Source organism: Anabrus simplex, chromosome 7 (genome assembly GCF_040414725.1).
Source record: "Anabrus simplex isolate iqAnaSimp1 chromosome 7, ASM4041472v1, whole genome shotgun sequence".
NCBI lineage: Eukaryota > Metazoa > Arthropoda > Insecta > Orthoptera > Tettigoniidae > Anabrus > Anabrus simplex.
In genome coordinates, this window is record NC_090271.1 from 93,433,521 (window position 1) to 93,460,336 (window position 26,816).

General features: G+C 38.2%; 1 protein-coding gene across 1 annotated transcript in view; it reads left to right on the plus strand.

The window, feature by feature from the left end:
• The window catches only part of TM9SF2 (transmembrane 9 superfamily protein member 2), a 197,042-nt gene that overhangs the window by 42,853 nt on the left and 127,373 nt on the right, over positions 1-26,816 (plus strand). Inside the window, exon 4 of the mRNA XM_067151214.2 lies at positions 280-415. Within this exon, the coding sequence (XP_067007315.2) occupies positions 280-415 (136 nt within the window). The remainder of the gene's footprint in view (positions 1-279; positions 416-26,816) is intronic.

Here is a 26,816-nt window from a genome sequence, read left to right on the forward strand (position 1 = left end):
CAAAATTAAAAGAGCCAAGCATACAGATAGATCACCATAGCATACTTCATTACAAATTTAACAGGTGCTGATTTGGATGCAGAGGTATAGTGTACTGATCATCTGACCCTCTCAGTTGTTATTTATAGTAAATTCAAAAGATTGTTTTATTTATTTTTCCATTACACATTTTTAGTTGCTAATAAGTATACTGTACTTTGTGTTTTAGGCAACCTGTGAATTGAGGAAGTGTTACAATGTAATAAGTATATATATTTGGAAGAAATTTTTTTTTTCCAGATAAAATTCCTTGAAGATAAGACATGTGATCTTGCTTGCTCGAAGAATTACACTGGTGGTGACAAGGTCGATGAAAGGAAACTTCAGCTGCTAAAGATGGGCATGAGTCTTAATTATCAGCATCATTGGATCGTTGGTAAGAACTACTACTTATACTGCATTGACTGAGAGTTCAATTCTTTCTCTTAAAATGACTTTACAATAATTCTTTTAAAGCTGAGACATCGAATGATGCACGATGCTAGTTTCAGTCTGTAAAATCCTTATGAGTTTTTTAAACAGTTCAATAAAATTGTATTCTGAAAATCTCCATTTTCTGGTTAACATCAGTTTAAAGCCATATATAACTATCATACCTCAGAATTGTACTGAATACAGTTTGTAAAACAGGATGTACTAGACACACTTGTCTTCAACATCTTCATGTAACAATTGTGATGCTTTTTAGCCTACTTCTTATTTTCTGGAAATTCTTGGTTAAATTCAGATTCCACTGTCCTTTCATTTTACATCCACCTGTTATACTTTTCATAATTTTTTCAGCATTACCAAATTATCGTATAGTAGGAGAGCCTATCTTTCAAAATATTTCATCAACACCTGAGCATAGCTAATCAGAAATTTATGCTTCTTTCTACTATGCTGTTAAGCCTATCTCATGGTGATGTATAATAGAGATGAACACAAACCCTTTTTGCTTCCACTCAACCCATCCCACCAGCGAGTACAAACATACTTTTTTACCTCCAGTATCGATGCTAGCATGTCCCACTCATAGACCCGACCCATGCAGAACTTAACTTTGAGAAATGGAGTAAAGGCGTCTTACTCTCCTAGTGGTGACATAAGAATAACTAGAAAGGGAAAAGTAGAAAAATCTTAAAATATTACGAGTATAGACCAAGATGAATATACCGTATTTCTTCGCAAATTAGACCCCTTTTTTCCTCCCTCTTTTATAGTCACAAAATGTAATGTGGGTCCAATGTGCGATAGCCTCCCATTTTGTTCAGTGTCTTCTGGGTATAAAGAACTATAAATTGTACATATGTATTATACACTATATATTTATTGAACGAATCAACGACTTCCCGCAATTACGGGTTGCCACAATGGACAAAGTAAAGCACATCAGGAGAGAGAATGTTTTTATCACATAGAAATATAGGGATGATATGGATTTTTTTAGGTTATGGAGGTCCGAACAGGTGATTGTATTGAGTCTTACTGGCTACCTTCTTTGGAAGGCAGTATTTCTAAATTAAAAATAGGAAAACAATAACTCGTGAACACGTGACTTTTACACCTACATATGCTGTAAATAAAATCAGTTTTGGAATATCATGTCATTTGTTTAATCTCATTAACTCCTTGGATAAGGTTGATTTCAGGAAGGCCATCCACTCATAGTATTGTGCAATATTAATACAAAAGAACTTCATGGTAAGTCATTTGTCTGGGTCAGTTGAGCAGTAGCTTATTACAAAGTAAACCTAATCACTGTTTCATTTGAATTATTGTCGTCTTTTGCCGCCAACTTCCCTGCTACCAGCCTTGTCGTCGTCCCAAATTACGTCATTTTCACTGGCATCGACAGCATTCAAGATCCCGGTCTTTTTGAAACTTTTAAAAATAGTTTCATTCCTGATTATTGGGTCCAAACAGTGCGAATCTATTCGCAGATGGTTTCTAGAGATGGTCTCCCTATTTTCTCAGTTGGTATATGTGTAGCAGAAGCCACCCCTTCCAAATAAAGCCATGCTGTAGAAAGCTTGCCAATCGACCAGGGGCCTGTTCCACGAATTAACTTTGCAACTTTTCACTTTGTGCTTTTCAGTTCAGATTTTTGTTCCACCATCACTTTTCAGACTGAGCTTGCAAAGTAAAAAGTTATGAATCTTTTCACTTTCCAAGCCTGTTATGTTCCTTCATTGGTACAGAACTGCAAAGTGCAAAGTAATGAAGTGAAAAGTTTTCACAAATTTTGCAAAGAGATTATTCACTTTTCATCTGCTAATTAACAAGTATGTACACTAATTTCTTGGCGTAGAATTTGGTTTAGTGATATAAACTTGTTAAGGTGAATACTTCTGTTATCATCAAGTGAGGATAGTTATGAAGAATCCAACAAGAGAACGTACAAAGACGGGATTAATTTTCATAACCTCACTTCGGCGGAATTTCGCTAGTGTTTTCGTATTGCCCCAACACAGGCTGACTATATTCTTGAAATGATCGGTCATCTATTGAAACATGCAACAAAAAGAAGTCAATCCTTTTCCGAAAAAGAACAAATTCCTATGTGCCTACATTGGTTAGCAAACAGTGCCCAGCTGCACGGTGTAGCAGCAATGCATGGGACATCAAAATCAATTATTTGCAGAACTGTTACCAAAGTCGTAGATGTTATAGTAAATGTAATATTTCCTAAAACAGTACGTTGGCCTGATAATCCACATACCGTATAATCCCGAATACCACCCGCCACCGTATAAGACCCGCACCCTAAATTTGAGGCAGCAAAATACTGAGGGGGGGAAATCATATAACTAACATACCTATTTAATTTTCTTCAAATATACCACAAATATAAATTCAAACAGCTTACAATTAATAAAATCATCACAAAAATCATAAATAAAATTGGTCCAGTACTTATATCATTCACAGTTCACCGTCGTCATCTAAAGTTTCACCATAGGAACTTTCGTCACTGGCATCTTTCCACAAATAGTCATCCTCACTACCGTCTACTGAAATTGAAATTCCATATTTCTTAAAGCTTTTGGACACTAGATCGTTGAGAATGCACACCCATGCGGTCTTGATCCAGATGCATATTAGTCCCACTTCAGTTCTCTTCACTCGTCCAGTTGGTGTTAAGACGTGATCACCCTCAGACATCCATTCGGTGTACAATTGTTTCATTGCAGTTTTGAAAGGCTGGTTCATGCACACATCCAACGGCTGTAGAATAGAAGTGAGTCCTCCGGGAATTATCACAAGATAGGTTTTTCCTTTCCTCATCATATCTTTTACGGCGTCAGTTATATGGCCTCGGTAACTGTCCAACACAAGCACGTTTCGTCTTTGTAACAAAGCTCCTGGGCGACGTTGCCAAACACGGTTCACGCAGTCCTCAACTAACACACTGTCCATCCAGCCGGACTCGTGTTCTAACAATAACACTGGACAGCAAGTTTCCTTTCGGAAATGTTTTCCTTTGCAGAACCACATATGGAGGGAGTTTGGTTCCATCCGCTAATACGCACAACATTACCGTGCATCGTTGCTTTTTGTGACCACCTGTTCTGATGGTCACACTTTTAGAACCCTTTGTATCCACTGTATTTTCCAACGGCATATCAAAATAGACAGGTGTCTGGTCAGCATTCCCAATTTGCGACAGCAAATAAGAATTTTGCTTCCTCAAATGAATAATGTGACGCTGAAAGGCCGTTAAGTTTTCTTCATATGCCCCAGGGAGACGTTGTGAAATAGACGTACGTCTCAGAATGCACAATCCCTTTCTCCGATAAAAGTTTCGGATCCATCCGCAGCTTGCAGTATAACCCTGTGTTTTGAGTGCTTTTGAGATCTCTAGTGCTTTCAGTTGACACATTTCACTAGAAACACTATATCCTAACTCACGTTTTAATATCACAAATTTGTGGAGTCGTTCTTCAATTTCTGAAACACTGCACTCCGCCCGCGGAACGCTCTGCGATCACCGTTACTTTTTAGAAGTTTTTCCTTCTTCTTCCGCCAATCACAAATACGCGATTCATGAATATCATACTTTCTGCCAACGGCACAATTTCTATATATTTTAGCTTCGCTTACAACTTTAAGTTTCTCACGCACACTAAATGACTGCAGACGCCGTTTTGAATCCATCTCTTACTGTCGAGCAGCGGCTTTCATATTTACCCATATTCTTTGATTTACTATAATTCATTACCTTACATGTTGTGTTTACATGCCACTGTAATCGTATGGAGAAAAAAATTGATCGTTTTCTAGAACGCTACTAAAACACAATAAGACCTGAATGCCCGTTTACATGTGGTATATTGAGTACGGTAACCGTATTCAAATCTATTTCAATACTCCATGTAAACTAGTAAATATTTATGAGAATGAACAGCTTGAATACAACCTGCACCCAATATTTTTGGGGGAAAAGTGCGGGTGGTTGAGGATTATACGGTAATATAGAGACAGAATTTCTGATGAAGGGTGAATTTCCTTCTGTGTGTGGATGTGGATGGAACTCTCGTTAATATTGATGCTAGTCATCATTTGAGAGGTTATTTTTAAAATTGCCAAAAAGGATTTCCCGTTTCTCCTTGACAGCTTCTAGCACAGCCATCTTTTTGTAGTAATCTTTCTTTCCCATGATCAAAACGTTAAAACTGCTGGTACCACAGTTATGCTGTCAAGTTTGCTGTGAAAAATAAAGCACTAAAATCATTTAGTATTATGCAGTTTGTCCATGGAATAAACTTGAACGGATCACTCATTCGCAAAGACTTTTCACTTTGCGAAAAAATTGAAAAGTAAAACCTAGATCATGGTGGAACAGAAAGACTTGAAAAGTTGCAAAGTTTGTTCGTGGAACAAGCCCCAGCTTATTGGTAGGAAATGTTACAAGTTGTACTCCGAAATGTAATACATAGTGCCGGGAAGCATTCTTTGGATAACTGCGTCTGTTGGAAGCCAGACTTTTATTTTTAAGTATGTTTCATGCTGGACATTTCTTGACTGCAAAACACAGCCATAACACATGACTTTGATGCACGTTTTCTTTGCTCGAACGGACGGACACAACTATTCACATGTTTGTGTGATGTTATCAGAGCTGCCATACAGCCTGTACCTGCTTTGAAGCAGAATTATTGTTCTTCTCTCACGAATTAACATTGGAGGGATCTTATATGTAAGCTTTATCTTTTAAATTTTCTTTGTCTAAAAGCCAATTGTTCTAATACATGAGGAAATACGGTATGTTAAGGATTGAATGATATTGTTTATGCCAGGCTGAGTAGCTCAGATGGTAAAGCGCGGTGGTTAAATTCTGGCTCAGTCTCGTAGTATTCAAAGGTGCTTAAATACGCCAGCCTCTTGATGTAAAAGAACTTCTTCGGGACGGAATTCCAAAATTCTCGTCTCCGAAAACTATAAAAGTAGTTGATAGGACATAAAACCATTATCATTATTATTATTATTATTATTATTATTATTATGGTTTATAAAGTTTAAAACAAATAATGGTAATGTTTCTTTTACAAAGGAATAAACACTCTTTCAAATAGAAAATGAGGGATGTAACAATATCTTCACTAATTTCTAAGTTAACAAATACACTAAAGCCTTCTCTTTTATATAATACAAGATTACAATCGATTGAGGTTAGAAAGAAGGCAAATACTACAGGGAAAGCCACATATATTTTTAGATGCAACTATTAGCAGAGCCTTAAATCAGGGCTTAGGACCTGGATAATTTCTTTCAAAGAGCTAGCAGTCAGCGATTCACCACTTATGACTTAGGGCTATCAGCCAGGTGGCAGATTCCCTATCAGTTATTTACTGAGTCTTTTTTTAAATAATTTCATAGGAATTTAGTATTTATCGAACATCTCCATTGATAAATTACTCCAGTCTCAAATCCCTCTTCCAAAATGAATATTTGCCGTTATTTATCCTCTTGAATTCCAACTTTTATCTTTGTATTGCGATCCTTTCACTCAAGCTTGTTTTCTTATGTCATTCCAGGCCATTTTTCCCCAACGGCTTGGAACATACCCCTTAGTTGAGTAACTCGTCTCTTTACGCCATTCTTTTGTTAGAAATCACCCTGAATAAATTGTGCTGCTTCCTTTGGATTCTTTTTACTTCTTGAATAAAGTAATTCTGGTAAGGTTCCTATAGACTGGAACCATAGTCTATTTGGGGTCTTACCAGTGACTTACATGCCCTCTCCTTTACACAGGGGCGTAACGTTAGGGCCTGCAATGCCAGGGCTGGGTCTTTGAGGGGCCAATCAATCAGTCACTACTGATCTGCATTTAGGGCAGCTGCCCAGGTGGCAGATTCTCTATCTGTTATTTTCCTAGCCTTTCCTTAAATGATTGCAAGGAAATTGAAAATTTATTGAACATCTCCCTTGGTAAGTTATTCCAGTCCCTTACACCCCTTCCTATAAACGAATATTTGCCCCAATTTGTCCTCTTGAATTCCAACTGTATCTTCATATTGTGATCTTTCCTACTTTTAAAGACACCACTCAAACTTACACTATGTGATCAAAAGTATCCGGACACCTGGCTGAACATGACGTACAAGTTCATAGTTAAATTGAAGTAATAAATATGGTAGTTCAACCTATTCAATACAAGTAAATAAGAGATGTAGAGATTACATTCTTATTTAATTAAAAGTGGAAATGGTACCAGTTTCGACCCCAGTCTGGGTCGTCATCAGCCGATTATAACTTGAAAAACAATGCATAAGTAAGAAGGAAGTTAACGGTCAAGTCCACACAATATCAGTTGAAGAGGCGATATAAAAATGACGGGGGTACGCACTGTAAAATTCAGACGAAGTGGAATGTAAGTCACTTAAAAGAAGTAATGCGTAATTTTCCGAGCATCAGCACGGCACACGCAATGTTTGGCACTGTCTCACAATGTTCACGAAAAGCAGAGAACAGTTAAATGAGCTAGACTGCATACACCGTCAGGCACAAAGTCACAATACAATCCAAATATGAAGATCTAAAGTCATGAAGTAGCCGAAGACGAGCAGCTCAACCGAAGTAACTTGCAAGCTCCAGAAGATCGGCGCAGTGTTTACAACGTCAAGTGCTGTAGTTTCATACACTGACGGAGATTGAAGGATAGATTAATGATCAAGTATTTGCTTAGTTCACGAAAATGTACCTATATATATATATATATATATATATATATATATATACTTATAATACGATTCAATATAACTGAATACGTAATTATGATCTTGAAGATTTTTAGAACAGTTGACGTGTAAAAACAATAGTGAATAGAAAAAATTGTAAAAAGTGCAATACCAGAAACAAATGAAAACGTGTAGCACAGTGCGCTATTTCTTGAATATAAAAAATTCAGGTCGTGATTGAAGGAGTCAAAGTTGGCGGATACAAGGCATGAGTTTAAATTTGAAAGCGAGGGCCCAAAATGAAGGTGGCAATGAAGTGTTTATTGTTTTTTTAGGTGTGAAAAGAAAAATAGGATAAATTAATAAAGAAAGTAGTGGATAAGAAAAGATTAAAAGGGTTTAAAGTTGAAAGGTAGTGAGAAAGGATAAGATAGGGATGAAGTAGGGGTAGTTTAGGGTGGGTTACTGGAGGTACAAAATGTGAGTAGGAACTTTGTAAGGCATGGAAAATTGAATTCAGGTTTTGAAATTTAGAATTTTTGAGAAGAAGAATTAGGACGTCAAATAGGATGTTGGGATTTTCAGAAATGTCGTTTAAGTTGAAATTGGGGTTGAAGTATTGGTCAAGGTGAATAAAACAATTTTCAATAGTGTTTCTTTGCTATTTGCTTTACGTCGCACCGACACAGATATGTCTTATGGTGACGATCAGTAGTGTTTAAGAGGGGGGGCCTTTGTTGTTTAAATGTACAAGTTCATGGCGCCCTCCATCGGTAAAGCTGGAATTCAGTATGGTGTTGGCCCACCCTTAGCCTTGATGACAGCTTCCACTTTCGCAGGCATACGTTCAATCAGGTGCTGGAAGGTTGCTTGGGGAAAGGCAGCCCATTCTTCTCGGAGCGCTGCACTGAGGAGAGGTATCGATGTCGGTCGGTGAGGCCTAGCACGAAGTCAGCGTTCCAAAACATCCCAAAGCTATAGGATTCAGGTCGGGACTCTGTGCAGGCCACTCCATGACAGGGATGTTATTGTCGTGTAACCACTCCACCACAGGCAAGAAGGTGCTTAAAACATCAATGTAGGTGCCTGTGCTGTGATAGTGCCACTCAAATCAACAAGGGGTGCAAGCCCCCTCCATCCATGAAAAGCACGACCACACCGTAACACCACTACCTCCGAATTTTACTGTTGGTACTACACACGCTGGCAGATGGCATTCGCCATACCCACACTCTGCCATCGGATAGCCACATTGTGTACCATGATTCGTCACTCCACACAACGTTTTTCCATTGTTCAATCGTCCAATGTTTACGCTCCTTACGGGGCGTCGTTTGGCATTGACCTGCATGATGGGTGGCTTATGGGCGGCCGCTCGACCATGAAATCCAAGTTTTCTCACCCCCTGTCGAACTGTCATAGTACTTGGAGTGGATCCTGATGCAGTTTGGAATTCCTGGTTGATGGTCTGGATAGATGCCTGCCTATTATACTTTACAACCCTCTTCAACTGCCGGCGGTCTCTGTCAGTCAACAGACGAGGTCAGCCTGTACGCTTTCATGCTGTACGTGTCCCTTCATGTTCCCACTTCACTATCACATCAGAAACAGTGGACCTAGGGATGTTTAGGAGTGTGGAAATCTCACGTACAGACTTCTGACACAAGTGGCACCCAATCACGTGACCACGCTTGAAGTCCGTGAGTTCCATGGAGCGCCCCATTCTGCTCTGTCACAATGTCTAATGACTACTGAGGTCGCTGCTATGGAGTACCTGGCAGTAGGTGGCAGCACAATGCACCTAAGATGAAAAACGTATGTTTTTGGGGGTGTCCGGATACTTTTGATCACGTAGTGTATAAACTTATTTGTCTACTGATGTCATTCCACTCCATCTCTCCACTGACAGCTCAGAACATACCACTTATGATATAGATGTGGATTCCCATAGGGAACCTGAAATATTTGTCCTGAATGAGTATATTGATAATACCAATATAAATGGTCTGTTATTGGACACTATAATTTTTCCAGCTAACTCATTCCTGGTTGCCAGCGTTTTGCCCCCGTGTACTAAGTTGCGCTCATCAGTTGGTAAATAGCACACCCACCAAGACACATGCATACCTACCAACTTTCCAGATTTAGGCGGGAGACTCCCGATTTTCAACAGTTTTCCCCGCCTGCCGATTATTCTATTATTTCTCCTGATTTTAGCTTATTTTTTGGTGAACTTCAAACATTTTTCAAATCCTGCCATTTCAGCTTTTTTTACGCCATAGGCCGGAAGTCCTTCACTCATTGGCTGCTTTCAAACTAGATATCTACGTTTATTAATGCGAGAAATGTGTGCGAATGTGTGATGATTATTGAAACCTGTATATCGCGACGCATATATCGATTGTCAGTCTCTCGTTCTCGCGTGCTATGTTCGTGTTCGTTCACATCAGTCTAGTCGATTCTAGAGACTAGTCGCTAGATATGGATTCTTTTTTAGTAATTTAGTGACAGAATTTCAACAATAATGACTAGTGACTTTTCTAGAGATTTTAGGAGCCATTTGGAAACAATTCTGATTCATTTTTAATTTATTTCAATATAAATAAAATAAGAGTGTCTGTACATTGATCAGAATTTAAAAAGAATGATATAGCTGCTCCGGTCGTGACCATAGTAACAAGGAGAAATGCACGTACTATTTTCCGTAATGTCTGTCTGTATGTACGCCCATCACGAGAAAACGGCTCAAGAGAATTTAACGAAAATCGGTATGTAAAGTCGGGGAATAAGTCGCTACAATCTAGGCCATAAATAAATGTATTCACGCTGAGTGAAATGCTAGTTTAGGGGAAGGCCTAAAATTTAATTCTCAAATATTTGTTATTATTGGCCCTATTGATAAATACTACATAATTACAGTTATTAAATTTCCTATCATTTATGTCTTATACATTTTTACCGTACCATCTATGATAACAGAGATATTCATGAATTTGGATTCTAGTTGCTAAGTCCTTATCAGCGCCGAAGTACAAGAAAATGGGTGAACAGAATTTAATGAAAATCAGTATGTGAAGTTGGGAAGTAAGGAACTACAGTCTACGCTATAAATAAATTTGTTCACCCTGTTCGAAATGGTATTTTAGGGGAAGGCGCCAAAAAAATTAATTTTTAATCACCGATCTTATTGGCCATATCGAAAAGTACTATATAAGTTATAGAGAGTACAATGTCTGGTTATTTGTCTTATTCAGTTTCACTGTACCAACTATAATAATATTGGTGGTGATGGTAATTAAATTGTGAAGTTGATTATAAGAATGTGAAAAAAGTCGTGAAGAAACGATCACTTGAATAACAGCACAAGAGGGAGTCATGAAAGAAAGGAGGACTCACTTTACATTAGATGCTCTAATTTCACAGAGTCGGAAGAAAACTAAATGTGAAGGCCTGCAATATAGAAAGCTCATACAATTTGATCAACAATAACATTACATTGACCATTGCTTGTTGTGATGTGCTTTGTGTATTCTGCTGCCATTTATCTCCGACAGATGGGATTACTGCTGTGTACCAAGTATAACAGTGTGCCTGAATTTTGGCAGGAAGTAGCTGGGGGGTTATATCTCTCTCTTCTTTACCATGCTATTCCTCTGGTACGTAACACACTGGATCATCATAGTATTCCAGCTTTTCGATCCCTACTCTGAGGCAGTGATTGGAATGAGCAGTGTGCACACTTAAACAGAATAATGACATAGGAGTGTTCGCGGCTGTCTGCGACCTGATTGTTCTAGCTCTGGAGCTTTGAACTATTAGATCGACACTGTAGTACTTTTTGTTTAAAGTGAGGAAATGTGCTGTTTTCCTTTTTATCGAATATTTCATGTGACGACAGCATTACTTTTAATCGTGACATTCATACTGACGTCATTGTAATGAGCTATGTTGACTTCAGTTGGGAAAACTACAAGGACAGTCTTTCTGGGAATTCCATCGCGAAACACGGATACAACAGCTAGTTATTTGATACAAATAGCATTGAGCTTCACATAATCGCATGAGCGCTTGATGCAATATATTAATCTATGCATTTGCTAAGTAATGGCATATAAGTGCATAACAGATTCACACGTGTAGAACATGAGTTCATACTATTTTCAGAAGGCTTATCAGATACCGATCATCTCACTTGCATACTTTCTGTGAGGTAATAGAGATGTGTAATTTGTAGCCTCATATAGCAGCAGTCTGGTTTTGAGACAATAAGTGTTATAAATACATCACAGTACTGTTTTGCGCAAGACATGTAGAATAAGCAGTTTTGGCCAATTGTATCTCCTGATTTTTTCTGATTTTCATATCAAAATCTCCTGATTTTTGGTTTTTTAAATTTGGCAGGTATGCGCATGGCTAGTGCATGAACCAAACTTAGCACACGGGGGTGAAACGCTGGCAGCTAGGAATGAGTTAGCTGGAAATTTTATAATGTCCAATAACAGACCATTTATATTGGTATTACATACCACTTAGTCGAGCAGCTCGTCTCCTTTCTCACAAGTCTTCCCAGCCCAAGCTTTGCAACATTTTTGTACCGCTACTCTTTTGTCAGAAATCACCCAAAACAAATCGATCTGCTTTTCTTTGGAATTTTTACCGGTTCTTGAATCAAGTAATCCTGGTGAGGGTCCCATACACTGGAACCATACTCTAGTTGGGGTCTTACCAGAGACTTATATGCCCTCTCCTTTACATCTTTACTACAACCCCTAAATACCCTCATAACCATGTGCAGAGATCTGTACCCTTTATATGTGATTACTGAAACTGTTTGGCTGAACAGAAAACACAACGTGAATGAATAGTCGCTAGGATAAGGTTTAAATGAAACTAGATGCCACCTGCAAACAATTTACAGGAATAATCGACTCACAGAGCATGACATAACTCCTTCTCGCAAGGCGACAGTCATCAGGCTGACGATGCTCCAAACTTGCTATATAACAGGGGTGGCCACTAACCTTAATTTTGGGAGCCGCAAATTTAGGAGACAAAATTGGGAACATGTTTATAAAATGGTTTATAAAATGAAGACACGTTTTTCATAACAAATTTATTTTCCACACTACACAGATCATTATTGTTCAGGTACATATCAAGGTATGAGAGTTTACTTTTGAGAATTGCTTTTACGAGAGTTTATTTTTGCTGTTAGTTTTTTTTTTAACTGGCTGATAATTGGTAAGCGCTGTTCAAACATGTTCACTTAAATGTTCATCAGTTAGTTCAGATCGATATTTAGATTTAATGAATTTAAGCGTTGAGTACAGTGATTCACACACATAAGTAGTCCCAAAGATTCTTCCAAAATTCTATGGTAGAAACGCCACTTCGTTTGAGTCCTTTAAGTCCTTTGTCCTCTTGCAGTTCTAGTAGCTCCAACTCAACAGCTGCTGTTATTGGTGATGAAACAGGACAGCCATCGCCCACAACATCAACAGAAAAAGGATTTTCCAGGAATGAAAATGAACATTTAATTGATCTCAAATCATTAAATCTGCCATTGGTTTCTTCGGCAAGGCCAGACACTTTACTCCTGTAACTTCAGTTTCCACCTGTACGTCAGGAAGGCTTTCAGTAATTTTCTTGTTTTAGTCCGAAGGTCTTTCCCAAAAGGCTTTACCTTGCTGTGAAAGCTAAATACAGTCTTGGCCAGATCAGAAATAAGTTTTCTCTTCCTTATAAAGATAATCTTAGCGTTTTTAAATGCTGGACCATGTCTGTAAAAAAAGCCATATCTAACAACCACTGGGGGTCATTAAGTTCAGGGAACGATTTTCCTTTTTCTTCCATAAACTGTTTGATTGGATCAAGTAATTCAAAAATTCTGCCAAGAACATTGCTTACTGATAGCCATCTTACTAATGTCCAATAACAGACCATTTATATTGGTATTACATACCACTTAGTCGAGCAGCTCGTCTCCTTTCTCACAAGTCTTCCCAGTCCAAACTTTGCAACATTTTTGTAACGCTACTCTTTTGTCAGAAATCACCCAAAACAAATCGATCTGCTTTTCTTTGGAATTTTACCGGTTCTTGAATCAAGTAATTTCATATAATTTTTCATATCTTCCATAAAAGATTTGAACTGTCGGTATGGTTTGGCACAGGAGTGAATACAGTTCACAATTTTTAGAACTACCTGCATAATATGTGGGTACTGAAAATATTTTGCTACTAAATGTTCTCTGTGAATAATACAATGTACAGGTAGGAAATCAGGAAATGATGTCTCAGTATTTAGAAGCCCAATACAGTAAGCACTTGTTTCGTGCCAGTCATAGATGGCACACCACCGGTAGCAATGCTGATAATATTACCGATAGGCACCGAGTTTTTGTGTAAAACACCATCCAGGGCTTCTTTAATGTCACAACCACCAGTAGTATCCTTCAAAGTAACCAGGTCAAAAATTTCTTCCACCACCTGCAAGTCCTTTGACACATACCTCACAAATATGGCTAGTTGTGATTTATCTTTGATATCAGTAGACTCGTCCAGACTTACTGCTGAGCACTCGCTTAGATTTTAGTGTAAATTATTTAAAATATTCGCATTAACAACAGAAACTCGCCCCTCTATTGTGTGTCTAGCAGCAGGCATTTCGTTGATCAGTTTCTGCAGTTTCTTATTTTCGGGTTCTAAAACAGAAATAACTTGTGCCATGTTCTTAATAAACTCCCCCTCAGTGTAAGGCTTTTTTGCTTTTGCAATATTAAAAGTCAAGATGAAGCCAGATTCGGGTGGCAAATCTGCTTCCTTTGTAAAAATTGACATAACCCTACTCCGACCATGAAGTTTTCCTTTAGTGATTTCAGTTTGGTTTTCCTTAACTGAGAGCCAACAGGAAAAACTTTGTTGAAATCGCTGTGGTTAGTGACATGATGGCGTTTTAGATTACTGGCCTTGAACTGTGACAAAGTTGTTTGACACAAAAACACATTAGCATACCGTATCTTTCTACAAAAACGAATTCTTCCTCCCAGTCAATATTAAAAGCTCGATTCTCTTCTTCGTATTTACGCTTCTTAGACAGCATCATAACTGTTCGGACACCAGGCCACAACTGTACTCAAACAGCACACAACAACTGCACACAGAAAAGTATCGACACTCGCTACTGCCTGTACGTTAACACGACTGGCTTCACCTCACAACACTGACACACTCTCCTGTTCAAAGCACTATCTAACGGAAGGTCCCAGAACTATCTTCACCTTCCATCTCTCACCACTGACCATACAGTGCTAATAACGTTCAGTCGCACATCGCTTCTACTCACTGCCACTGGCCGCGAGTTGTCGTTAGATTCCATTAATTATATCATTTAATTTTACTCTAAGATTGGTGTCAAGAGCCGCACGAGACAAGCTCAAGAGCCGCATGCGGCTCGCGAGCCTCGTTGTGGCCAGCCCTGCTATATAACCTTACCTGTCTACCCCTGAAATTGAATGTTGATAACATGCCAGGTTTTCCCTCCATAAATAAAAGTTATCATATGCTTAACTATTGAATTTACTGAAAATTAAAGTTTATCAAAAGTTTAGTATTACGGTACTCACAAAAATTTACATCTCCATCTTGTCCACTCACAAACAACTTAATATTTACACTGTACATACATACCTTATAATAGATTCAGCACATATAATTTACACTCAAAATATTATTTAGGAAGGGCAAGATGCCTCAACTCGCGTTATGATATAAAACCAGTTACCGGTACTTGCTAAGTGCATCCCTAACCAAGACCAACTACAATTACATCAGACCGTAATCCAGAATAAACATGGCAGACATCAGCGTGCGATATGAGAGGTTGAGGGAAAGGTTATGCATGTTTATTTCGAGTCACCTAAAGAAAATGTCACAAGTCGAACGTCATGAAATGCAACTCACTAACTCAAAATACGAATAATTAAACACCAAAAGTAGCGTTAAAGCATGTTGTAAGTCTAAATGAAATTTCAGAGAGGAAAATAACGAAAGGAGCATAATTATTGTATCAACGTCAGGTTGAAACAGACAGAGAGTATAAAAATATTTCACATATGAATCTCCGGTCAGCAAATACGATATATAGATGTCAACAAAGAACATTATTACAATAACCTTAGATGGAATACTATGTAACACCACCATTAACCACAGCCCATTATGTAAAACACGCAAACAAATTTCTCCAACAAAATTTCAACCCTCCAAAATCCACCTGTATTGTTGAGTAGGTACAAGCGATATTTGTATGATACACTTGACCATCTAAAGCACTCGTCAGCTTAAAACTCACCAGAATTGATGGCATAATTGTATTTTGTATAAAAGAACACAACCCTCATGTTCACTCCACGGGAAATGGAGTTAGGTTTAGTTTACGCATTTTCATTTTAATACGTTGAAAATTTATTACATCATTCTTGCGCCACCGTTTAATATTAATTTAGTCTCTAAATTATAAATTTTAGTCATGATTTCTGGGACTGATTTAATGTTCTTTGTAGTAAGGTACGTTGGCTGATAAGTTAAATGCTAGGATAGGCATCATTAGTTTAAACTTCGGAAGTTTGCGCGGCACTCGAATTAGATCACCACATTCTATGGGTATATAATGTCTTCCCTAACAATACATTTGATTTCAAAAATGATAAAATGATTCATCCACACAACATTGTTAGTCCTATGATTCGGTTCGAAGTTTTCCTTACGAATGCTCTTAACCCAATTTTGTCTTAATACTAGGTCTTTTGGAAACGGGAACACTTAAGCTTTTACTTATATCCAGGCGCACAGCACATTAAACTATAAACATATTGCATAGGTAACTAAAAATGAAGGAAAAAACTTTCAGAGAAGAACACGAGAATCAACATTAACCTTATCACCACCGATATTGTTGCAATAAATAAGCTCTTTTAGAACAAATGGCTTCTTACGGCACTGAAAGAGGATCTGTAACCTTCTTAAGACTATAAATAAATATAATGTACGATTAATAATATTCAAATTTCCGTAAATATTTGGTAACAACATGGCTTACACAAATCAAAACAAACGCATGCTAGCACTCCAGCTGCCGCCATTATGGACAGTTTCGATAGGTCGGTTAAGGTCTGATATATTGTAGTTGGTCTTGCCCTAACCTAACACAACGCTCACTTCTTAAATCTTGACTTCTGAGCCCATCAATTTACCACCATCTATAGGTTGGTTGGTTAATCCACAACATCACCACATAGGAAATACTGCACCAATTGTAGACTGCTTGGCCTATTGCTGACAATTTAGAAGTAAGCTACGAGATCTTCGTCCCAATTTGACCTCATACTGTATATACACTCAACAAGAAGCACCGTCACCACTTCAGAATACCAAGTAATGTCACTGTATGAGGTATTAACATAATGCACCTCAACATGCTAGGTGATATTAAATCAAATCTTAGCTACGTACAATGTCAAGTCAAGTATCTGCGAATAAAATATCAAATTACGGGAACTGAAGAGAACTGGAGCCAAACAAGTATGAAGGAAAACTGTTCACACACTGAGTCCATACTGGTTACTGAGACGATAAATAGTTTACAAACACGTGGTATTCTTCCAAGAATACGCAGGTGATGAACAATTGGGCTACAACTTATTTCATCACGTTGTAATTAGTTCTGTGAACCACATACAGTACATATTACCTCCACACTGCACATTTAAAGGCTGCCTACAATAAGCATTTCCTCGGCGAGGGAAAATCGATAGTCTTATCAAACATTACCATCAAATACAGTCTACTGTATTTGTTACCATACACCATCTCTCACCAACCTCTCACTAGCAATATCCATAAACGAGCAATGCCCTCTTGACTCTGTAATTGTCTAGTAATAAAGCTCCCATAAAAATGCTCGTGCAGCACCCACTTCGTGGTATCAATTGTCGTCAACAGAGACCTCGGTAGCAATAATCAGCAACTGTAACAGTCCTGCACAATAATACCCGATAATAGCAATAAACTTGTAGCACACACACACATATACAGACTCGCTTCGTACAGCACAACGTCCGCCAAAATCCACATGTTGCCACACTTTAAACCAACTTCAACTGTCTTTATCTATATAGTAGCTGTTTTCCTGGTTGCATACACTTTACTGCTATGCCATGTGCAGATTCATACACAAATTTGGGTTACACCAATATAAAGAAACATAAATACATAATTTCCTACAACTAAATTCTTCTTAGAATATAATGTTCTTATATCTCAATTCAAAACTCACAAGATATCTACTACTTTATATTAAAATTATTTTTATGACAACTTCCTAACCTAAAAATTGCGAGTCATACACTCGAACAGTTACATTACCCCTATGAAAATCTTTTCCTTATATTAAGACCTAGGTACTTACAATGATCCCCCATGGGAAATTTCACCCCATCAATGTAGTCATTAAAACTGCAACTAAAATATCGTAAAATGGGCGTATTTTATGTTTGGATCATGGCCAGGCTTATTTCTGGGTATAAAAGTGTCATTATTGTTTACGTGCAGCATATTTACAATTTAAAAGAATTGATCCCTGCTCATTAACTTCCTAGAGAAACAGGTTACGGGATGATTACTCCAGTAATCACTTGGTTTTGGCAATTTCACAATACACATATGAAGCACTACGCCAAAAAAAATAATACAGTTCAAATAATTTCACTGTGGTCCACTTATTCCAGGTAGAACTCGGCTTCAATGTACCAGCTCGCCGCTTTCCTGCAATATTCACAGCAGCATATATGTTAGTTTCAGTTTTTATAGATTTTATTATATCTGCACCGAAAAACACAGAAAAGCAATCAAACACAGAACTCTCACTATTTATATTAGCGTTCACACCACTACGTCCTTGAAAATTGGGAAGAGATTGTTTGCTATCTTCCTCTGTCAAGTTGTAAGCAGGTGCAGACTGTCACCTCAGAGGGCGAAATGGCCTGGCGAACTGCTCAGTGAAATCCCGAACCTCATAATCATTATCTTCTTTACCTGAAAAATAACAGGTACCGTATACCAAAATATATCGAAACCGTAAGTCGGAATTCAGTTACAAGCTAGCTGATGAACAGAATATATGCCACTGGTGGATTTCTGTTTATATTTTGATATTGTCGTTATAATTGTATATGTATCTTTACCTGAATAACTGACGGGTCCTGAATTACAGTTTATTAGGGTTTCTATAGCACTGTCGCTGAGCGAGTCAACACGTGGCGCCATTGTAGCAATGAGTGGGAAAAAAAGCGTGCGGAATACATGCTCTCTACTCTTCAAAACAAGCATTCGTATTCTATCCGGCAAAGGTCAGTGCTCCCATTTAGCAGCAGTATGCGGTACTGTAATGTTGTCATTCATGTTTACGGGAAGAGACATGGACGTATTTCCAGCAAGCGACCGCCGCTCGGGCACCGTATATGGCAGTAAATGATGGAGCTCGACCAACGCTCGGGCATTGTGTTAAGGTCAAGGCATTTCACTTGTACGACATCATCACAAGCAACCAAACCATCAGGGCTGGCTCCGAGGAATGGATGTTCTTTGTCCACACAAAACCCACACTTGGTGACAACAATGCCAGTTCTGTTCTCATAACCAAGCTCCATGGCTAAATGGTTAGCGTGCTGGCCTTTGTAACAGGGGTCCCGAATTCGATTCCCGGCAGGGTCGGGAATATTAATCATCATTGGTTAATTTCCCTGCCACGGGGCCTGGGTGTAATGTCAAAAACATATCAGATGTAAGGCTTTTCAGGCGTTTGCTCTATTAACCAGCGTTTTATCTTAGGTCTGACACTAGACTCATCAGATTGGGATGTGTCAGACCCTGCCCACTGACGCTGGGGTGTATGAAGGTGAACTTATCAGAAGCCCTTATAAGAGGCACATTCTGATAACTGCATTCGGGAGATAAATCTCCACAATGGAATTATTGCGCACCTAGCAATTCCGAATGGAAAATTCTATAGCCCTTTCAGACCGAGTACGCACAATTGTGCGGGTTCGTATTTTAGTTATCCCTGACCGTATTTGATGTTTTTTCGGCGCTACACCGGACTGCAGTGATTGTGCAGGACACGTGGTGTGTATTTCAATTGATTTTAGTATGCGCTTGACCGCCAGGGCGAAGGAAGAAGAGTTTAAAAAGCACAGTTGATCGGCGAGATGGCAGGAATCAGTAGTGCCGAAAGTAAGTATTTATTTACTGCGTTTATATTAATCTAGAAGCTTTACTGAATACCGGAATATATTCAATGAAGTGTGTACATTGGTTAGTGAACGTAAATTTTGAAGCTACACCATCGTACGTGATACGAGGTTTTGAATTTTGATATGCACAATTGTGTGGGTCCTGTTTTTCTGATGTTAGTTTTTATTTTGTAAAATAAACTATTAATATGGGTATTGAGGAGCATTTTAGTCAGTTCTTGACGTACAAACAAAAATTCACACCTCCAGTTTTCTTTCAGGTCTGAAAGGGATATTCCCATGGAGGGAATTAGATATTTTTCACCAATAGAGCATGAGTATGTGTCGTCGCCATCATTTCATTCCCACCCCGAGGTGCAGGTCGCCTACGGCTGTCAAATCAAAAGACCTGCACCTGGCAAGCTAAACGTTTCGTTAGACACTTCCAGCAAAAAAGGAGCCATATGCTATTTCATTTCTGTTCTCATACAGTTTGATGATGATTGTGCTTGTTGTTTAAAGGGGCCTAACATCTATAATACCAATATAAATGGTCCATTATTGGACATTATAAATTTTCCAGCTAACTCATTCCTGGTTGCCAGCGTTTTGCCCCCGTGTGCTAGTCTGGGCTCATCAGTTGGTACCTAGCACACCTACCAAGACGCTGGCTAGTGCATACCGTGGAGGCCACTGCGTAGGCTAATTGTAGCCACCAGCAGTGCCAATGCAGTGCCCTCCACGGTATGCACTAGCCAGCGTCTTGGTAGGTGTGCTAGGTACCAACTGATGAGCCCAGCCTAGCACACGGGGGCGAAACGCTAGCAACCAGGAATGAGTTGGCTGGAAAATTTATAATGTCCAATAACGGACCATTTATATTGGTATTATAAATTTACTCATTCGGAACATATATTTCATATTCCCTATGGGAATCAACATCTATATCGCCTAACATCTAGGTCATCAGGCCGTAATGGTACGAAATGTAATGACAATTTAAAAGTCCAAAAGTCATCCACTGACCAGAATTCAAAACATGATGGTGAAGAATGAATGGATGAATATGAATTTAGAATAATCAACGGATTCAACTCGCAATATTGAAAGTTAAAAATAATTCCAAAATTAATCCACCGACGAGAAAAAAAGAGAGATTATGAACAATGATTATGAACTTGAAACAATCAGTGGATCCGACCCACAATACCCCCACTTTCCCAGAAACTATCTTAAAACAAGTAGTATATACTGACCAAGAGGATACTTCCAAAGCAGAATCCTGGATCGATGATGCTTGTTATCAAAATGGGTCCAAAATACAGGTTAATGGCCCCTCATAATGGTACTTATCGCTAGGAAGGTAAGAAATATGGTATTCCTCATGTAGCGGTACTAATCATGAGTAACGCGGACTTACCAGTGTTCCTCGCATTGTGGTGTTGCTCACAGGTAATGTAATACACACAGGTAACGCAGACCTATGGTGTTTCTCATATTACGGCACCACTCATAGGCAACGCAAACCCATGGTGTTCTTCACATAGACGTACTAATCACAGAGCCTTGTACTATCCCATGGTGTTCCTCACATAGTGGGTATTAATCACAGGCAACACCCAGAGCAGTGGTGTTTCTCACAGTGGTACCAATCACAAGCAACGTTAGCCGGTGGTGTGCCGCATATAGTGATACTAATCATGGGTACTGTAAAACCCATACTGATTCACCCTCTTGCTATTAATCACAAAGCTATTGTGTAGGCCTACCTAACATAGTGGTACTACTCGCATGTAAAGGCGACCCATGGTGTTCCTCACTTGATGGTACTTATTACAAGTAGTCTCATGGTTGTAATTCAATTATCCCTTGGTCGCCTCTAACGACAGGCTGGGGATACCGTGGGTGTATTCTTCATCTGAGTCTCCCATCCACATGGGGTCATCATACTGTTTTATAACAGCGTCCTCATTATCTCTTCAAAATGTGATGGCAACTGAAGTGAGATCTTTTGGATGTAAAATTATTTTGACAGGATTGTGGCAGGGGTATAAGGTAAACGTTTAATGACTGGACCAAACTTGGAAGCTATCAATGATTCACTCTTTGGTTGTGCCACATCTGGCTAGTGTGCTGCCCAACAGTAAAAACCTCAATAGGACTACTATTTGATGCTTCATCGGCCATTTTCTTCGATATGTTTTTACAGCTTATTTCAAGGACTTTATTTTCAACGTCGGGAAACTGCGCTAGTGGCGCATAGTTTTCCTCACACTTTTCAGCTCTTCATTTTTTATTTACAGGTGGTTTTTGAGAAAATGCCAATCTCCTTGATCGTCTTTTCTCTCTGGCGAGAATATCCGTCTTGAAGACACTACCTGGGCTTCCGTTCAGTTTTCTCCATGGACTGAAATACCAGAAGAGTCCAGCTGTGTGACTCAGCTCTGCACATATATATTGCACCCGCTTAAAGCCTGAGTCCCAACCAGCCTTTATCTCAAGGGTGTTACGGTTCGAATCTAACACAAATAATTATACGGAATCTCCAATTAAATATATGGCCGCCATCCAATTAGTACTACAGGTTTGAACGGGCACTCAAATTATTAACTTTAAGGCTCATCATAAAAATAAACATAAATACATTAAAACAGACCAAAGGAAAAAATTGGAGGCTCCGTCCTAGGAAAGGGGACGGATATTTTAAACGGTCACCAAGGGTTTACTATTCTACAAGAACAAGAACTTGTAACTGTTTCCTTGCAAATGCTTAAGGAGCATTTTATTGAAATTATCTTCTGGAACATACAAAAAATTTTGTTGACCCTTATTTTGCCTATAATTTGACAAATCATTCCTGAAAGTTTACATAATAAATTTGACACTGTAGACCACTCATTCACTTGGGTGGTTGTACCGTTGATCGCCGAGGGTTGAAATATAGCGCTCATGACAACACCACAACCAATTCTGGTCGAGACCATTACCTGTTGGCAAGATGGATGGGATCACGTGAAGTATGTCATCGCCTCCACCTTTATTGAGATGAGACCAACCCGGGATAGTACAATACCGTCCCCGAGTTCCTAACCAAGATATACTATCGTTAACTCAAAGAAACGACAAAGGGACTCTAACCTAATGGTCCTGATGTAGGGATTTGCCATCACATCTAACATCACAAACTTAGCTTATTATTTACAAGAACTTGACATTATTATGTTATTTCGCCAGCTAACTTCCCTAGTCTCCATCAACAGCATTATCCGAAGTAAATCATTTAAAAAATGTTTCAATATTATTATTATCATCATCATCAGTGGAGATCATCATTGTCATAACACTTAAATCATTGATTTAATATTTTTATTTCATTTTTCACCACTATTATTATTATTATTATTATTATTATTATTATTATTATTATTATTAGGAATTACATTGAAAATTTCTGTTCTTATGCTTCTTCAAATTATTATTATGGTAAATTAATTTCACTTGTTACACGGCAGTTAACTATTATTATTTCTAATGCACAACTCTTTATGGTTCCGGTCTTGTTTGGCTCTAAGCAATCAGTTAAGACACGATTTTCTTGGATTATTATTATTAATTTGAATTTTTAATATCCAATCTTTAGAATTAGTCACATTTTTGTTAAATCCCATATGAATAACCAAGATCTGATTTTACATTGTTCGGGACATAATAACGGTATTCAGACTGCAACCTTACTTCATTTAAAGATAAAAATTTCATTGTTCCGTATTGAAAAGTATCACAGTTAAATTGAAATAATAAATATGGTAGTTAAACCTATTCAATACAAGTAAATAAGAGATGTAGAGATTACATTCTTATTTAATTAAAAGTGGAAATGGTACCGGTTTCGACCCCAGTCTGGGTCATCATCAGCCAATTATAACTCGAAAAACAATGCATAAGTAAGAAAGAAGTTAACGGTCAAGTCCACACAATATCAGTTGAGGAGGCGATATAAAAATGACGGGGGTAGGCACTGTAAAATTCAGACGAAGTGGAATGTAAGTCACTTAAAAGAAGTAATGCGTAATCTTCCGAGAATCAGCACGGCACACGCAATGTTTGGCACTGTCTCATAATGTTCACGAAAAGCAGAGAACAGTTAAATGAGCCAGACTGCATACACCGTCAGGCACAAAGTCACAATACAATCCAAATATGAAGATCTAAAGTCATGAAGAAGCCGAAGACGAGCAGTTCAACCGAAGTAACTTGCAAGCTCCAGAAGATCGGCGCGGTGTTTACAACGTCAAGTGCTGTAGTTTCATACGCTGACGGAGATTGAAGGATAGATTAATGATCAAGTATTTGCTTAGTTCACGAAAATGTAGCTATATATATATATATATATATATATATATATATATATATATATATACACACACACTTATAATACGATTCAATATAATTGAATACGTAATTATGATCTTGAAGATTTGAATAGGTTGAACTACCATATTTATTATTTCAATTTAACCTTACTTCATTTCGTACTGTTATTAATTTATGGAGGCACCATGTTATCCCAAGATAAATCTCAAATCCCATGGTACCTCGTGGCTGGGAATCTCCATCCAGTCCCTGCGAGTGCTAAATTTTCCTTCCTTCTCATTTGAAGTCCATTTATTCCACTGGAACTCGGTGCGTGGACTGTTCTGCCACTCATAACACTGGAATCGACATATAACATTGACGTAGGCCTCAGGATTCATCTATTTTATCATCAACATCAGTACGACTCATTTTATCTCATACCGGATTTTTGTCCCGCTCAACTTCCAAAATAAAAAATCGGCTTAACCCACTCTGGGACTTCAACATAGCATGACCATCGTATACAAGTGCCTCTATTGCTTCTATACAAATTAATTTGATTATTATTGAATCCAAAAATCATTAAATCAACAATTAATATAAAAATGAAATTTACTACCCGTGCCTTATTCACACAGCATTATTATTAAACACTTATTTAGACATAACCCGTCCATTTATCACTCCGAAACCTCTATTAATTATTATTATTTCTGTTCACTGGCGAAACTTTGCTGCACACATAATCATTGCTATTTACATTCAAAAGAATCGGACATCAATCTTGTACCAAAATATTTAAATTCACTGGCAACCCTGTACCTCTGGATAATCTTACAACATGCCTTAACATCTATATAATTTACGAAAAACTGACCCAAGTCAGGCGAGCATTTCTGGAGCAATTCTAATGTGAATGTAAATTTATCTTTAAGTGAAACATGCTCCTATACAAACAAACATGAACACTTCAAGCACTTGAACAAAACAAAATCAACCGTAATTTATTCCACTAACTTACACAAGAATATTATGAGTGTTTGATATTATTATTTACATATTATTTGTCCCTTTGTCTACCTATATCTGAATTCCGGCTCGTTTAACGTTCAAGTTACCATAATTAAAGAATATGATTCTCCTGTCAACTTTAGCAAATCTACATAATTAAATTGATATGGTACTCATCTCTGCCTGTAGTTCGTTAAACCGGATGAGGAGCACCATGGCCTGTCCAGTTTAGCACGCCATCTTGCTGGTCTCCATGCCAGCCAGCATGTAGAGGTGATCCTTTACACTTTTCAATTTAACACATTTTAAATTGTAGAAAAACAAACAAAAATTAACATTTGGAAGATTTTACAATTTAATTTTAACAAAAGAATCTTTATACTGCTGGCCTTTTATCTGGCCCACTTAATGTGAACATACATTCTTCATTCCTTCCCGGCACTAAGGAACTCATGATACACTGGTATCACCTTCAACAGCTCGGCATGCACTCGAGTTTCGAAGCTGGCACTTCCGTGAATGTTAGCGTTTCTGCCGGCTTTACGTTCGCTTGTCAGACAAGGTATCAGTTTGTAATCGACTGTTCACTGGCGTCTAATTATGCCGAACAACCGCAACCATTCTTGTGTAATATGCATTGCTCCCTAGTTATATCACTCCTACCAGTAGTTTTATATTTAATTAGCTCCTTAAATGTTTATACATTTCTCATAACGAGTGGAAGAGAAAGTGTGAGCTCTTAAGTTTTTCCCTGTTGGCTACCTAGGGACTGTGATGAATCGTCCGCTAGGGGCAGCATCGTTGCTCTCTGAGGGTTGGCATCTGTAGTTGTAATATGTTCATGTTTGGTACTGTTGCTCTGTATAGGGCAAAACCATGTCGTGCATTATTGTTAAGTGAATGTGAGGAGCGAGTGATTTTGTTTTGATATTCATTTATTTAATGTAAACATAGTGCTGAATTTATAAAACTTGCAAACATACCGAGAAGGAAAAATGCCTACTTGCTTCGTTTCAGGCTGTAAGTCTGGCTAAAAAATTACGAAAAGTAAACAATTCTTCAAACCACTTCAAAATGAACCAGAATTTTCAAAATGAGAAAAGGCGATTCCTAGAAAATTTATAAAGCTTCCTGATAAGTGTTTTGTGTGCAATTCACATTTTTTGTATGAATTTATAGTTAAATCAGTTCAATTCGAAATACAAGGCGAACAGGTAGAAATTCCTAGAGATAGATGGAAAGTGAGAACTGGCGCTGTCCCTCATATACAGTATTCCCCAGTTTTCCACAGTGTCTCATGAAACAATTAAACAAACAAAAAAAATCACCCCATAAAAGGGAGCCTCTGAAGATATAGGTAGTTCAAGAAACAAATCACACAGGCCTCACCACGAATGAAATTTCGATTTTTTTTCTAAGAGTGCTAAAATAAATAAGAGGTTCACACAGCTTAAAATACAATAAATTCACTTATAAACAAACTAAAGAGACAGGGACATAATATAATGACTTACTCTTATTCTACCGCTTTATCCCACACCTGTGGGGTCGCGGGTGCGAACTGTGTTGCACATGTGGATTTTGCCCTGTTTTACGGCCGGATGCCCTTCCTGACACCAACCTTATATGGAAGGATGTAATCACTATTGCATGTTTCTGTGGTGGTTGGTAGTGTAGTATGCTGTCTGAATATGAAGAGGAAAGTGTTAGAACAAACACCCAGTCCCCAAGCCAGAATAATTAATCAAGCACGATTAAAATCCCCAACCCTGCCGGGAATCGAACCCGGGACCCTCTGAACAGATGGCCTCAACGTTGACCATTCAGCCAATGAGTCAGACAGGTGTAATATAATGATGATCCGTATAATAAATTGAAAATAGCTAATGCTAAGATTTTGTTCCTAGAAAGCCAACTAGAAGATTCCAAATTACAGTCAAATTATTTAAGTGAGCCGATAT